Source organism: Stegostoma tigrinum, chromosome 3 (genome assembly GCF_030684315.1).
Source record: "Stegostoma tigrinum isolate sSteTig4 chromosome 3, sSteTig4.hap1, whole genome shotgun sequence".
NCBI lineage: Eukaryota > Metazoa > Chordata > Chondrichthyes > Orectolobiformes > Stegostomatidae > Stegostoma > Stegostoma tigrinum.
The window spans coordinates 61,111,532-61,124,718 of record NC_081356.1 but is presented as its reverse complement, the minus strand read 5'-3'; the positions used below and the strand labels follow the sequence as shown (position 1 = coordinate 61,124,718).

The following is a 13,187-nucleotide window of genomic DNA, read 5'->3' as shown; positions in this document are numbered from 1 at the left end:
CTAGTTGACCACAGACTGCTCTCTCGTTAGATTGAGACGTCTGGTGGTACATTTCCCTGAGGCTCACTGATCCTCATGTTAGGGGCCAGAGATTGAGAAGGATGTGATCTGTATGATAACCTTACCTGAGAGAGGAATTGAACTGGACTGTTGGCATCACTCTGCATTACAAACTAGCCATACAGCCAAGCAAATGACTCCTGGCACCAAACATAGGTCAAGTATTTGTCCCAGAAGGAAGGTGGTGAAGAAATTAGCCACTACAAGGTGCTCTCATGTTATTTTTGTACGTGTTCTAAGAAGATACATCAGTTAGGGAACAGATCCCTGCAAACTGGGAGCAAGTTACCACACCCTCTTTTGAGCCACCACATGTGTGTAATGGGAGAATGAGGAGAATACAACTGCAAAGATAGTTCTACCTTGCCAATTTTCATCCTTCTATTCATTCTTAAGTACTCCTCTTCCTGGAGTAATTGTACAGAATTCCAATTATGGAACTATACACAATGAACTTTAAGAATTATAGATGTAGGAAGCAACACTGTAACGCTCGATTTTGTCCTCACCAACATTCATAAAGCACACTTCTAGCAATCAGATGTGGCATGTCCTTTCACCTCTCACCAGTAATGAGCAGCACAGGTTAGTTTTAATGCCTTCACACAAACTCACCAGTAATTGGGGATGTACTTACACAATATCACATGCAGTTTTTCACTCGTTAAAATTCATGATGCCATTGGATGAAATAATTTTAAAAATTCTTTGTCTGAAATCCACAAACATTTGTCTGTATACTGTGTAAAGATGGCTGATATTTGAACAACTGCCTTCGGATGTGGGTAATAGTAATGTAAGCATGGAATTCATTTCATGATTTTACACTTGATGCACAATGCTGCTCAACATCTTCAAATAAATGCATGAAACATCTAGAATCTTCATACCTAAATGAATAAACTGAAATTTAATGCAAAAACAGAAGTTTCTGGAAAAGCTCAGCAAGCCTGGCAGCATCTGTGAAGAGAAATCAGAGTTAACGTTTCAGGTCCAGTTACCCTACCTCAGAACCAGACCCGAAACATTAACTCTGATTTCTCTTCACAGATGCTGCCAGGCCTGCTGAGCTTTTCCAGAAACTTCTGTTTTTGCTTCTGATTTACAGCATCCACAGTTCTTTCAATCTAAATTGTTGAAATTTAATGCAATGTGACGGTTGTCAACGAAAGTCAAAGACTCACTTTGTGTATCAGGGTTTACTATTCCAGTTTATACAATCTTGCAAACAAGAGCAGAGTAAATAAATTATTAACTAACTGACCACATGATCATGTATTTGAAAGGTTAGGATTTTCCTTATTCACAAAGTTAAAAACTTTATTGCCACAATTGAAGTGATGCACATCAGCGTAAATTCTTCAAATTTCTTACAAAGCTATTTTTTTTTCCCTTACAAAGCTACTGCTTACTTAAAAGTAACAGAACAATTTTAACATTGTCGACATAGCAAAAAACAGGCAGGATCATATCAGTCACATCGGAAACGCAGCAACCAATTTTATTTTTCACAGCCTAATAATTTTATTTTGGCAAATTAGGTTCGGTTACAGTTAATCTTGAAACTTATTTTATTATACCAAAAAGGTTTTGGAAAGTATACAAGAGATGTTCCCAGAAATCATGTATAGAACACTGTTACAATTATTTCTTTATTCATTTACAGGATGAGGGCATCAATGATCAGGCAGCATTTATTGCCCATCCCTAATTGCCCAGAGGGCAGTTTTCAAGTCAACCACATTTCTGTAGGTCTAGAGTCACATGTAGGCCAGACCAGGTAAGGATGGCAGTTTCCTACCCCTAGCGGCTTTCGTGAACCAGATAGGTTTTTTCGACAATGAACAACGGGTTCATGGTCATCATTGGATTCTTAATTCCAGATATTATATTGAATTCAAAATCCACCATCTGCCCTGGCAGGATATGAACCTGGGTCCGCAGAATATTATCTGGTCTCTGGATTAACAGTCCACCAAGAATTCCACTGGGCCATTGCCTCCTCAAATCCAGTTTTGCCTTATGCTTAATTGCAAAATTGGACTTACATCTACTTGTTGAATACTATCTGCATTTCAAGAGATTTAGTAATATCCCACTGCCAGAACCTGAGCAAAAGTAAGTTTTCTTACCAAGGTAAAATCATTTATTTTTCTTTTCAATGCAATGGTCTCCTCCTTTGGACTAAATGACCTGTATTGTTCTTCTAACTGTAGAGGAAAAGAAAATATTTCTAGATTTTCATCATGTTAAATGAAATCAGGATGGCAACTTGTGTACAAATTTACAATGGGCAAAATCTTCCATTATACAGGCTATGTTCAGGACCAGGCATGAAAGTAAACATCACTTCCACTTGGGAGCAGGTTGGCTTTTCTAATGTGATCGTACAGTTCTCAGCTCATTACAGAACCATATGTGAGTAGACTAGCAAATTTTGTAAGTGATAATGGGCAAGAAGTTAACACCCCTACTTTTACCTTATGGGGTCAATGATTCTGGCACCATTTTTAAGGCATTCAGACATTGCAAGCCAGGAGCATCACTTGGGTTCTCAGAATGGATGGTTGCATTGAAACACCGAGTCCCATCCACCCTGCCCTGGTCTGCCTATTGCCTTTCGATAGACAGACTTCCACCTTCAAGCCCAATACAGTGCAGTCATCCTTCTGTCTTCTCTGCAACTTTGGCCACTGCCACCTGGTCTCAATCATGGCTTGGCATGAACTAACATTCTCAAAGTGGGTAAAACAGCAGATACTTGTCTGTGTATTCTTGTATGCAGTTGGGAATCGCAGACATGCATTGCTCACTTGCAGAAAAACCTCACTGACAAATAGAATTTAACTCTACTGACCTAGCCTTTTAATCAGCAAGCATGAGATGCAAATGTATCTCAAATGGGTTCACAACTCTTGGCAAAGGTAATTCCACTTGTCTTTGCATTTTCTAAAATTAAATGAGGCTGATTTTTGAGCAAAATAAGTCAAAATTCCTTCAGATTGCACTCTCATGCTATTTGAAAATCAGCTTCAGAGACAATCCTTACCTTTTTCAGTTTTGTGACTGTTGTCTGGAGTTCATTTACATTAGCATCATATTGATGTTTTAGGTTACTGAAAGCAAACTCAGCTTTTCTTTGTTCCTATAATGATAAAACCAAATAGTTTGAGCCATATAAGAGCAAATTACACAACGCAACAAAAATGTTGCAGGTTGAAACCTCAATGCAGCGTAATTTGTGTTAGTAATATTCTCTTGTACATAATTAGCAAAATAACTGACACCCCATATAATTTGCAGTTCTGCCATAATAATGTGCTTTTCTACAAATGAGAGAATAAGGATTAATATATCTCAAATGGCAAGAGCATGAAGCCATCCGTGAACAACAATGTCAGGAGCCTTAGAACAACTCCTAAATCTCATACTCTCAAGAACCACAGCTAAAGGACTCAAATTAGGTCTCTGCTCCTGAGCATTACTGAAAGATCTATCAAATTCTTAGCAGTAATGTCAAAGATGAGTTTCATACCGTGTCTGCAATTGAACTCAGTCTGTCTAAACTCAATTCAGAAAAAAACTTTAGTCAAAAAGAAACTTTTATTTCTGAATCAATGTTGATTTAAAAGCAGAGGTCAGAATTGTAAAGGTCCCGTGCTGACATACTATGCCACCCAACTCCAAGATAATGATACGCTTTGCAATGATAATTTGTTGCCACAGCAATATGACCACACCATTAAAATGTGAAGAGATTCATACCTACAAAATCTCAATAAAAAACAATTATAAGAAGGTGCAACCTGTTATGACCCACTAGGTTTTAAATGCGTAAACTCTTTCCAAAGCGCTTGAGCCCAAAATCTGAGATCAGGCACTTTTTAAAATAAATATATAAAGTATTTGTCCCAAATTAAAACTACATGTATGTTCCTTTACATGTCAGAAATGTTATTTAGAAGCAACTAGTTCTATTTACCTTACTAATTTGAAACTATTCAAATATCATTTTTAAATTATTAAATATTTACTTGAACAGTGATTACATTGTGATGGTTCAGGTTATATTTATAAAGCATGGAAAATATTACACAGCAAAAAACATGAAGGTATCTTTTAATCAAAAAACTTGATAACTACGAATATAATACTCAGCACACCTGAAATATTTTCAATTTTGACCTGTGAAATGAAACTATCTCTGAGTTACAGTTAGCTTCCCAGCTGAAGCCAAAGATTTACAGGAACACAATTTATTCAGAATGTAGAATTGCATGTATCGATTATAGGTAAGAGAGTGAAAGGATGATAAGTGTGGTTACTGCTTCCAGTAATATTATAGATGGGATCAGGACACAGGCGCATACGCGAATTAACAACTTCAGATGAAGGTCATAAACAAGAAAGTAAATATTTAACAACCACAATATACTTGATGCTCTATGTTATCAGCATTGCCTTTCCTCTAGCACCTGTTTGCTGCAGACAATTATAACATAAAGGATGTCAAAGTAAGGTGTGAAATATTATTGTAAAAATTGTTTGCTTTCCACAACATGAACATGCATGGAAAGGCACAGCAATGCAAACTGCAGTAAATACAATGTTGCCTTTGAAAAATCTGCCATGTGTGCTGCATTTCAGGCTCATTAAAGGTGAAGGACATTGGCACTCAAATGGAACTTCTTTTTTCCATTTCAGGCTCTAGAGTGTCAATAAATCATTTCTAACTAGGTATAGCACCACTAAACACTGAGTAATTAGTTCTGAAATTCTACCGCTGGATAAAACACAAAGGCTACCTGAAATTTCTTCCTGTAATATTTCATTTGAAATATCCTGCTGTAATTCCATACTGCAGTATGGAATTAAAATCTAGCGGCAAACTATTTATGCCCATACCAAGGGTCATGAAATTATATTCAAATTCACATCTGAGCAGCATCCCAGTAAAGCGACCGACTACGATGTGATGAACATCAGACAGATTCTATAATAGGCAAGTGGTGAAGTTCGAATTACCCTTGACATGATTCCAATCTACATTTAGTTGATAAAGAAAAAAATTCCACAGTATTATCTCGGCTTTTAGCTATGCTTTTGAGCAAGAAGGTCAAAACCATTACTCCAGAAGAGATGGAACACGTTTTATAATCTCACCTCTTTTTGGCAATTCTGAACCGCAACCTTTATTCGCTGGTCTATATCCTCCTCAAGCTCAGTCACTTGTTGCGCAGCCTCATCCTGTGTCCTGAAGCAAAAAAAAGAGTGGTTTCAGTCCTGCACTGTACAGTCCACTTCACCTGATTCTAGAGATTCTAACAATACAGCAAGTGCAAAGAGTCTGCTTAGATTCATTTGTCCTTCTATCTAGATATCACCAGTACAACAGGTTTCATTTAGGCATTCTTTAAGTTAAGCTGATACCTAGCTGATGCCTGGGTTTCCTCCAACAGTCTAAAGATGTACAGGTGAGGCATACTGACCATACTAAACTGCCCTTAGTGTCCAGGAATGTGGAAGCTGGGTGGATTAGCTATGGGAAATGTTGGGCTTCAGGGTCAAGGTAAGGGATGGGATGCTCTTTGGAGGGTCAGTGTGGACACAATGGGCTGAATAGCCTGCTTCCATGTTGTAGAGATTCTACGATTACACCACACCATTAAGCAGTCTATCTCCATTATGTACTCTGTCTTGTTATTATTTGAGATCTGAAAAATTTGTAAAGAGTTAGAGCTGAATTGGGCCACACATTTAATTTTTCTATTTAATTGCCCACTGTTCGTGACTGGATGTAGCAAGACAGTAGAGCCTAAACCTAACCAATTAATGGTGCAGTCATTGACCTCATCTATCGCATGCTCCTTCCAATTTTTTGGCATATAAGCAGTCCTGTGTTTCACCTTCACCAGGTTGACACCTCTGTTACATATGTCTGTTGATGCTCCTGGCATGTCCTTTGGCACTCTCCATTAAAGGTTTGGTCTCCCAGATAGAAGGTCACGGTGGCATGGTGATAAACTCAGTCAGATGCTACCTTGCCGTAAACAGCAACTACGCACTCCTCTGAATGAGATTGAGACTGGTGTTTATAAATACAGACAGCTGTATGTCAGTTTCTCATTCATTTACAGTCAGTATGTAGCTATTTTTCATTGAATAGTTCATTAAATTCCGAGTCACACACTACTTTGTGAATAAAAGTGAAAGTGGATGGCTTATTTGCTGGTCATGAACAAATTATTTGCTCTTAAATATATTTGAAATCAATTTCATAAAAAACTATTCAGATTTGTTGAAATGAGAAAAAAGGAGCTTGCTTTTACATAGTGCACTAAAGCACAACATTAATTGTTCTGAAAGTTTTCAGAACTGACAGTTACTTCTTTTTGAAAAAAACAAATCAACTTCAATGACATTGGCGGCATTGAAAATAGCTCAAAGACTTCTTTTGTTTGGTAGACTTGGCTGAATATAACTAAAATGATCAAGTTTCCCTGAATAAAGAGGTCAGTTCAATATTTTTCAAACGTTTTAATTTCGACATTTAGGGCATACAATACGAACAGTAGCAGATTTTCCAACCATACCATAACCTTTACTGTGCGATACCAAATCTACTGTGCATAAGGGGGAAAAATAAACCATTTGAGCAATAACTAAAAACTGACAACAAAACAGTCCATTCGAACTGTGACTTATCACAAGATGTGATTTTAATGGAGACATTTCATGCTGTCATGTACCCGGAAACTTCACTTTAGTGATTATATTGTTTCTTCATGTCACAACCAGAAGTTGTACAAACCAGATAGAAATGTGCAACAAATTATGCTGTGATTTGAAAACATGAGAAAGGCACTGTGCTGCAGTGATAGTGTCCCTACTCCTGAGTCGGAAGTTTCAAGTTCCACTTGCTCAAGAGGGGTGTCATAACGTCTCTGAACAGGTTGATTAAATATATCCCTACCAGTCTGGCAAGTCCCAATGTATTGCACATGAAATAGGCGGATTCAAGACTCCTCATATTTTAGTATCCTATATGCCAGTTACGTCATGGTAAGAAGAAACAAGCAAAAGCTTTCCTAGACATGACAGGGTGGAAACAGATGACAAATCACCTCGAATCACCTCTGAGCATTCCTCACTGATTGTTCTAAAGTAAGACCGGAAATATCCTGAGGCTCGTGGACAACTAACATTTTAGCAGGGTAAATATAGTGTTTGTAGATTAAGAAAGGGTAAACAGTTTAAAAACTAACTAATGGATACACTCATCAACCCCACACCCCTAGTAGTGAGTTATTCTTCAACAGATCAGAGGTAGACCCATAACACTAGAGCAGCAGTTCTCTGATCCATGCTCCTTTTGAAAAGTTCCTAGTAGGAGCAGTAGATTCATTCAAGATTACACCTCTTGCGTTCAGGTCAGGGCATTACGGCAAAAAGAGACGGAACACGAACTGGCACTCAGCACAGTACTGGTGGAATGGTGCACTTCAGCTAAAGCACTTAAACCTATATAATCTATTAAGGTCAGCAACAGCAACCCACATCTGCACAGAACTTAACACAGAAGGAAATATAGATATCTGCCATGCCTGAATGTTTAGAGGGATAATCAAAAGCTTGGATGAAGGGATTTTCGGGAGCAAGATGTAGAGCCATGAATGGCTTTCAGAAGACAATTTCAACTTGGACTCGGATAACTGAAGTTTTAAGTGAGTGAATGGCCACAAAACTTTGGAATTTAATACCCTATCCTGTGATGAGTTTGGAGGTAAGGGTTGGTCAGGGCAATTAATCAAATGGGAGGACGGCCACAGAGGACAATGATGCCTTCCCACAGCTCCCATTAGAGCAAGAGAGAAGTTCTGGCACCAGAAGAGGCCTTCTGGCTGAATAAACCAGCTGCCTATTCCAATCCCATGTTCCATTGCCTTGCAGGTTACAGTGCTTCAGATGCAGATCCAGCAACTTTGTAAATTATTTGAGGATTTTTCCTCTCCTACCAAACTGGGCAGCGAATTCCATGATGCCTACCACTCTCTAGGTGAGATCTTATCTCCTCATGTGTACTCTAATACTTCCACAATCACCTCAAATTGGTGCACCCTGGCAACTGACCTTGGTGCTAAAGGAAAACAGGTCTTTCCCATTTACTCTGTCCAAGCCCCTCATTATTCTGTACACCCAAGTTAAGTCACCCCTCAGCCTCCTCTTCTGAGGACAACAATCTTGCCTGTCCAATCTTCTTATCCCAATTAAGTAAGTGAAGGGAGGACCTTTGTGCCCCATCGCCAATTGAGGTCCTAAAATGGAACTTAATATTCTAACGGGTCTCATCCTGCTGCTACTTGTATGAACCTAGCAGCAGGTAAGGGGTACACTTAGAGCTTGACCAAAGGACCTGGCATCTGGAAGGAGGTGACTACCAGGATCTACCTCTGTCTATGATGCGAACAACATTCCTGTGTTCCCCAGCTCCATCTTTCAATTGGTTACCCGCGTCTTAGAATCCAGTGATATTGGGCCCTTTAATCCCAGGGAAATCATATGCTTTCCAGTTAAGATCTTGAGTGGCACTTAAGTCAGCATACCTTCCCTACAGGAGGCATTGCAGGGCTCCAGCCACAGAGTGAGACCCCATCAACTCTATTTAAACCAACCTGTTGATTCTGGAGAAATGGAAAGCAAGGATGAGTATTTCAGCAGACAAGCAGTGGAATGAGTAGATGTGGATGATAACTCAGTAACTTAAGTAGCATAAAGAATCACAGGTTCAGTTTGACATTGAATAGAACGCTGACTTTGCCAACAATGTGCTTCAGTCAAAGACAATGATCAGAGATGGGGATGAAGTCAATGTGAAAGATACAGAGGTGATGGTGGAAACCTGAAACATTTTTGTACTTTCTAATGTTTAATACTGTGGCTCCTTCAAGCCCAGATATTAGTATATAGGTGGTGGAGGGGTCATACATATTGGACCTTACTATCTCAGCATATGTGTAGCTTCAAACCCCTAAATACCCCTAAAAACCCCTAACTTTCAAATCAATTTTAAAAATTTGTAATTACAAATAAAGAGCTAACCCAATGACATCCATGTAACCATTGTCAACTGTCATTTCAAACCCATCTCGTTCACAACTAGCCTTGAAGGGGCGAAATCTGTCATCTTCACCTGGTGTGGCTCTAGAACCGCAACACTTTTTAATGGACCAAAGAGTAACACTTTGCTGTGGTGTCACAAGACACTCAGTTCAAGGACAACAAGGATGGATAATAGCAACGTTCACATTTCATGAAAAAAAAATAGATAAGAACACCCAGAACTGGTCCTGAAGTTTTTGGGGTCAATGTTGCAAACTCTGCAACAGAAACTTACATTTTTCATTCTATAAGAAATTGAGACAATTTTTCTTCTTTTGCATCTGAGTACAAGGAGTACGTACAGGTAAAAACAAAACCAGGAGAGAGGCCCATCTTGGATTCTGCCCAACTTTTCCATCTATTCAAACTTACAGGTTGAAAGTCAGGGAATCTGTTATAGATTTGCAATTCTTCCAATCTACCTTTCCTCTCTACCCCTCTTAATTAAATCCATTCACCAGGGATATTTATTCAGTAACATTAGTTGTGAGTTATTCTTACCTTTTCACACTGTGAGCTAGTTTTTCCAATTCTGTATTTTGCAACATAGAATCTCGAATAAAGTTCATGATCACCGCTTCAAACTGGCGAATCAGCCTGGGTTCTACTGTTTTCAGGTTCTCATAAAGGGCAGCAACTTGGCCAGGTCTGTTTGAAAATATAATAAATGAGATGAGGCATAACAAGCAACTTCCGAGAGCACTGTCAAATGGTGATATTGTCACTGTTATCTGCAGCCTAGACCTGCACATTTCAACAACACGTGGGATCTCTTTACAGCTAACCCTCTGAGTAAAAATCTCAGAAAAATTTGTTGACTTGTGCCCAACAGTTGGAGGATTCACACCAAGCACCTAACACACATGCCTTCACACAAACTTTAAACACAGCAAATTAAGTAATGCCACATGTTAACAATTAATAAGATAGAAAGGCATTAAACAGGTCAAGTGTATCTCAATCCAAGCCATTTTCCACTACAGCAAGTTCAGAGTTTTCCAAATTCCATGATCTAGCATTGTAATCATGCTCACCATGGAAATGTAAATAAAGATTAGTGGAACTACCCAGTTTCTGTTGCAGGCCAGCACAGTGTTTACATTCCTGTTTGAACATGCTACATGCAAATATTATACAAACTGTCAATAAGATACATTCTGGTAAGGATGTAAATGGTGAAAAGAACGGAAAAAGAGATAGGACACATCCTAGGCATTAAAAGGAAGTCGCTGCAGAGACTGTTGATGCACTGACTGTAATCTTCCAGGAATCCTTGGATTCTGGAAAAGTGCCAGAGGATTAGAAAATTGCCAATGTAACACCTTTTAAAATGGGAAGGAGACTAAAAACACAAATGTAGGCAATTAGCTTAAAATATTTTAGTGGGAAAATGTTAGTGTCTACTGTAACGGAAATTAGCAGTCAGTATTTTGGAATACATGATATGGTCAAGCAAAGTCGTGCCTAACAAATTGAAAGAAATTCTTTGCCAACATAACAGGCAGGATAAAAGCTGAAATAGTGCATATGCATATATTTGAATTTCCAAAAGGTTTTTGATAAGGCACCACCATGTTCGGCTACTTAAGGAGATATGAGCCCATGAACTGGCAAATTAATAGACGATTTAGGATAAGGGGAAAGTTACACAATAGCAAACTGTAACTAGTGGAGTGCCAGATGACTCATTGCTAGGGCCATAATTATTTACAATGTACATTAATGACTTGCGTGAGGAATGTGAACTTACTTTGGGCAAGTTTGTGAAAAACACAAAAATAGATAGGTAGTACCAAGGATGGCACAATTAGTCTGCAAAGGGGTACAGGCAAGTTAAGAAAATGGGCAAAAATTTGATGGATGGAAGGTAACATGGAAAAATGTGAGGTTACACACTTTGGCTTGAAAAATAAAGGAGCTGAATATTACCTAAGTGAAAGACTGAAGAAAGCTATTTCATAATTCACAAAAACTAGAAGACAAGTTCAGCAGATAGGGAAAGCAAATACAATTTTAACTTTTATTTCTAAGGATATGAAGTATAAAATGAGGAAAGTCTTGCTAAAACTATGCAAGGTGTTAGACCACACCTGGAATGTTGTGAACAGTTTTGGGCCCCTTATGTAAGGGAAGATGTACTGGCATTGGAGCTAGTCCATAGAGGGTGTAGTGGGCTGATCCTGGTATGGAGGGACTGTGTTATCAGGGGTGCTTGAGCAGGTTACACCTTACTCATTAGAGTTTAGAAGAATGAGAGGTGTCCTTATTGAAACTCACAAGATTCTGAAAGGATTTGACAGCGTAGATGTAGAAAGTTAATTCCTCCCGTGGAGAGTCTATGATGAGAGGGAATAAACTCTGAGTAAGCGGTCTCCTTTTTAAGACAGATAAGAGGAGGTAGGAATTTCTTCTCTCAGACAGCAGTAAGGCTGTTGAGACTGTGGTCATTAATTTTTCAAGAGTTTCTCCAGCAAGATGAACAACATAAAACGTGGAAGTTCATGTCAAAATGATTTCTATGAGTTCTATATGTGAGGACTTCAACACCGCATCATGTGGAGGAATGGCTGACTGAAACCGCTGGATTTCTGTATCATAACTTTGCACAGGTCAATGTCAGAAGTTGGTGTCCATTTTGAAGAAAAATGACACAAGCACTGACAGTTTTGTCATCATTACATCTGCAAAATCTGGGCAATTTTTTTTCAGTAGATTTATCTCAAGTAACTGGGGGTCCCCGAATTATTAAATGTAAGTTAGAAACCCAAAAATATCCAACATCAAATGTGGCATTACTCAATTCCTCCACACTATCAAAATAAATAAATTATCCGAAATCCAAATTTCTGAAATTCAAACAGCAATAATACACTGGCATTAATCAAAATTCCAATTGAATTAATCTATTCAACAACATTTGGAAATTAACAAAATAAATTGAACAACTTATCCACAATGGTTGTGGCTACAATATATACAGTACTAACATTCACACACAGTCTGCTGAAAGCATGGCACCAAAATAGCTAAAATGTGTATCTATCAAAACAGCAACACATGCGAGTGCAAATGATCATGATTCCAAAACTTGGAATAATCTTAATATAAAATTGAGTTCCCTACTTTTAAATGCTGTATAATATTCTGGTACCACATTAGGTGAAGCCCTAACACTAACCCTAACACATTTTTCTTCCTAAAATGTCTGAAATATCAGTCATATCCATTTCAACTTAATGTTAAATCCTACATTAATTTTACAGTAGGTAATTCATGGTACTGACTGCTTATCCCCACAGACAGAAGAGGGCATCAGAGACAGCTTTTGCTAGTAGTTGAATGAGGTTTTCCACAATCTTCTAATGGCCAAACAGCAAAGAGATGTTAACGAGCCTTACTTGAAGTTTTGCAAAACATTAGCTAATTTCTACACTGAGTATTGTCGTTGCGTTATATTTCAGTGTAGATTTTTGTTTCTAATATTAATTTAGAAGCAGCTCTAAACCCAATTATTTTAACGAAAATACAGAACAGCAGATGTGAAACAAAAATTCAAATGGACACACAGAGGGCTGAATTTTCCTAGTCCCTGAATGCCAGGGACAAATGATTTGAGAAAATATGGCAAGATCAGAAAAATTAGGTGCCTAACATTGAGAAAAGATTCAAATTGTCCATCAAGGATTTGAACAGCAAAGGTGAAAATCTCACTAGTGAGCAGCAATAGGCATCTCGTGAGAACCAAACTTACCGCAATTAAATACAATTTCCATTCTTTCACATGGCAGAGAGCATTTCAATGGCAAACTGTTCGGATATGAAAATCAAGCAGGTATGTGGCAGTCTCTGCTCACCACTTGTTCCTCTGAGCCCCGGCAGCAATCCCCACCATCATAGGGTACACACCTAGCAGTGACTGCGCACACAGTTGCTCAGTGATGAAAGTTGGCATCAAATGTGCACCAGGG

General features: G+C 38.4%; 1 protein-coding gene across 1 annotated transcript in view; it reads right to left on the bottom strand.

Moving 5' to 3' along the window:
• The window catches only part of rasef (RAS and EF-hand domain containing), a 60,779-nt gene that overhangs the window by 36,977 nt on the left and 10,615 nt on the right, over positions 1-13,187 (bottom strand). The window contains exons 2-5 of the mRNA XM_048525300.2: positions 9,721-9,867; positions 5,224-5,314; positions 3,110-3,205; positions 2,193-2,270 (exon numbers count right to left, since the gene is read on the bottom strand). Of these exons, the coding sequence (XP_048381257.1) occupies positions 2,193-2,270; positions 3,110-3,205; positions 5,224-5,314; positions 9,721-9,867 (412 nt within the window). The remainder of the gene's footprint in view (positions 1-2,192; positions 2,271-3,109; positions 3,206-5,223; positions 5,315-9,720; positions 9,868-13,187) is intronic.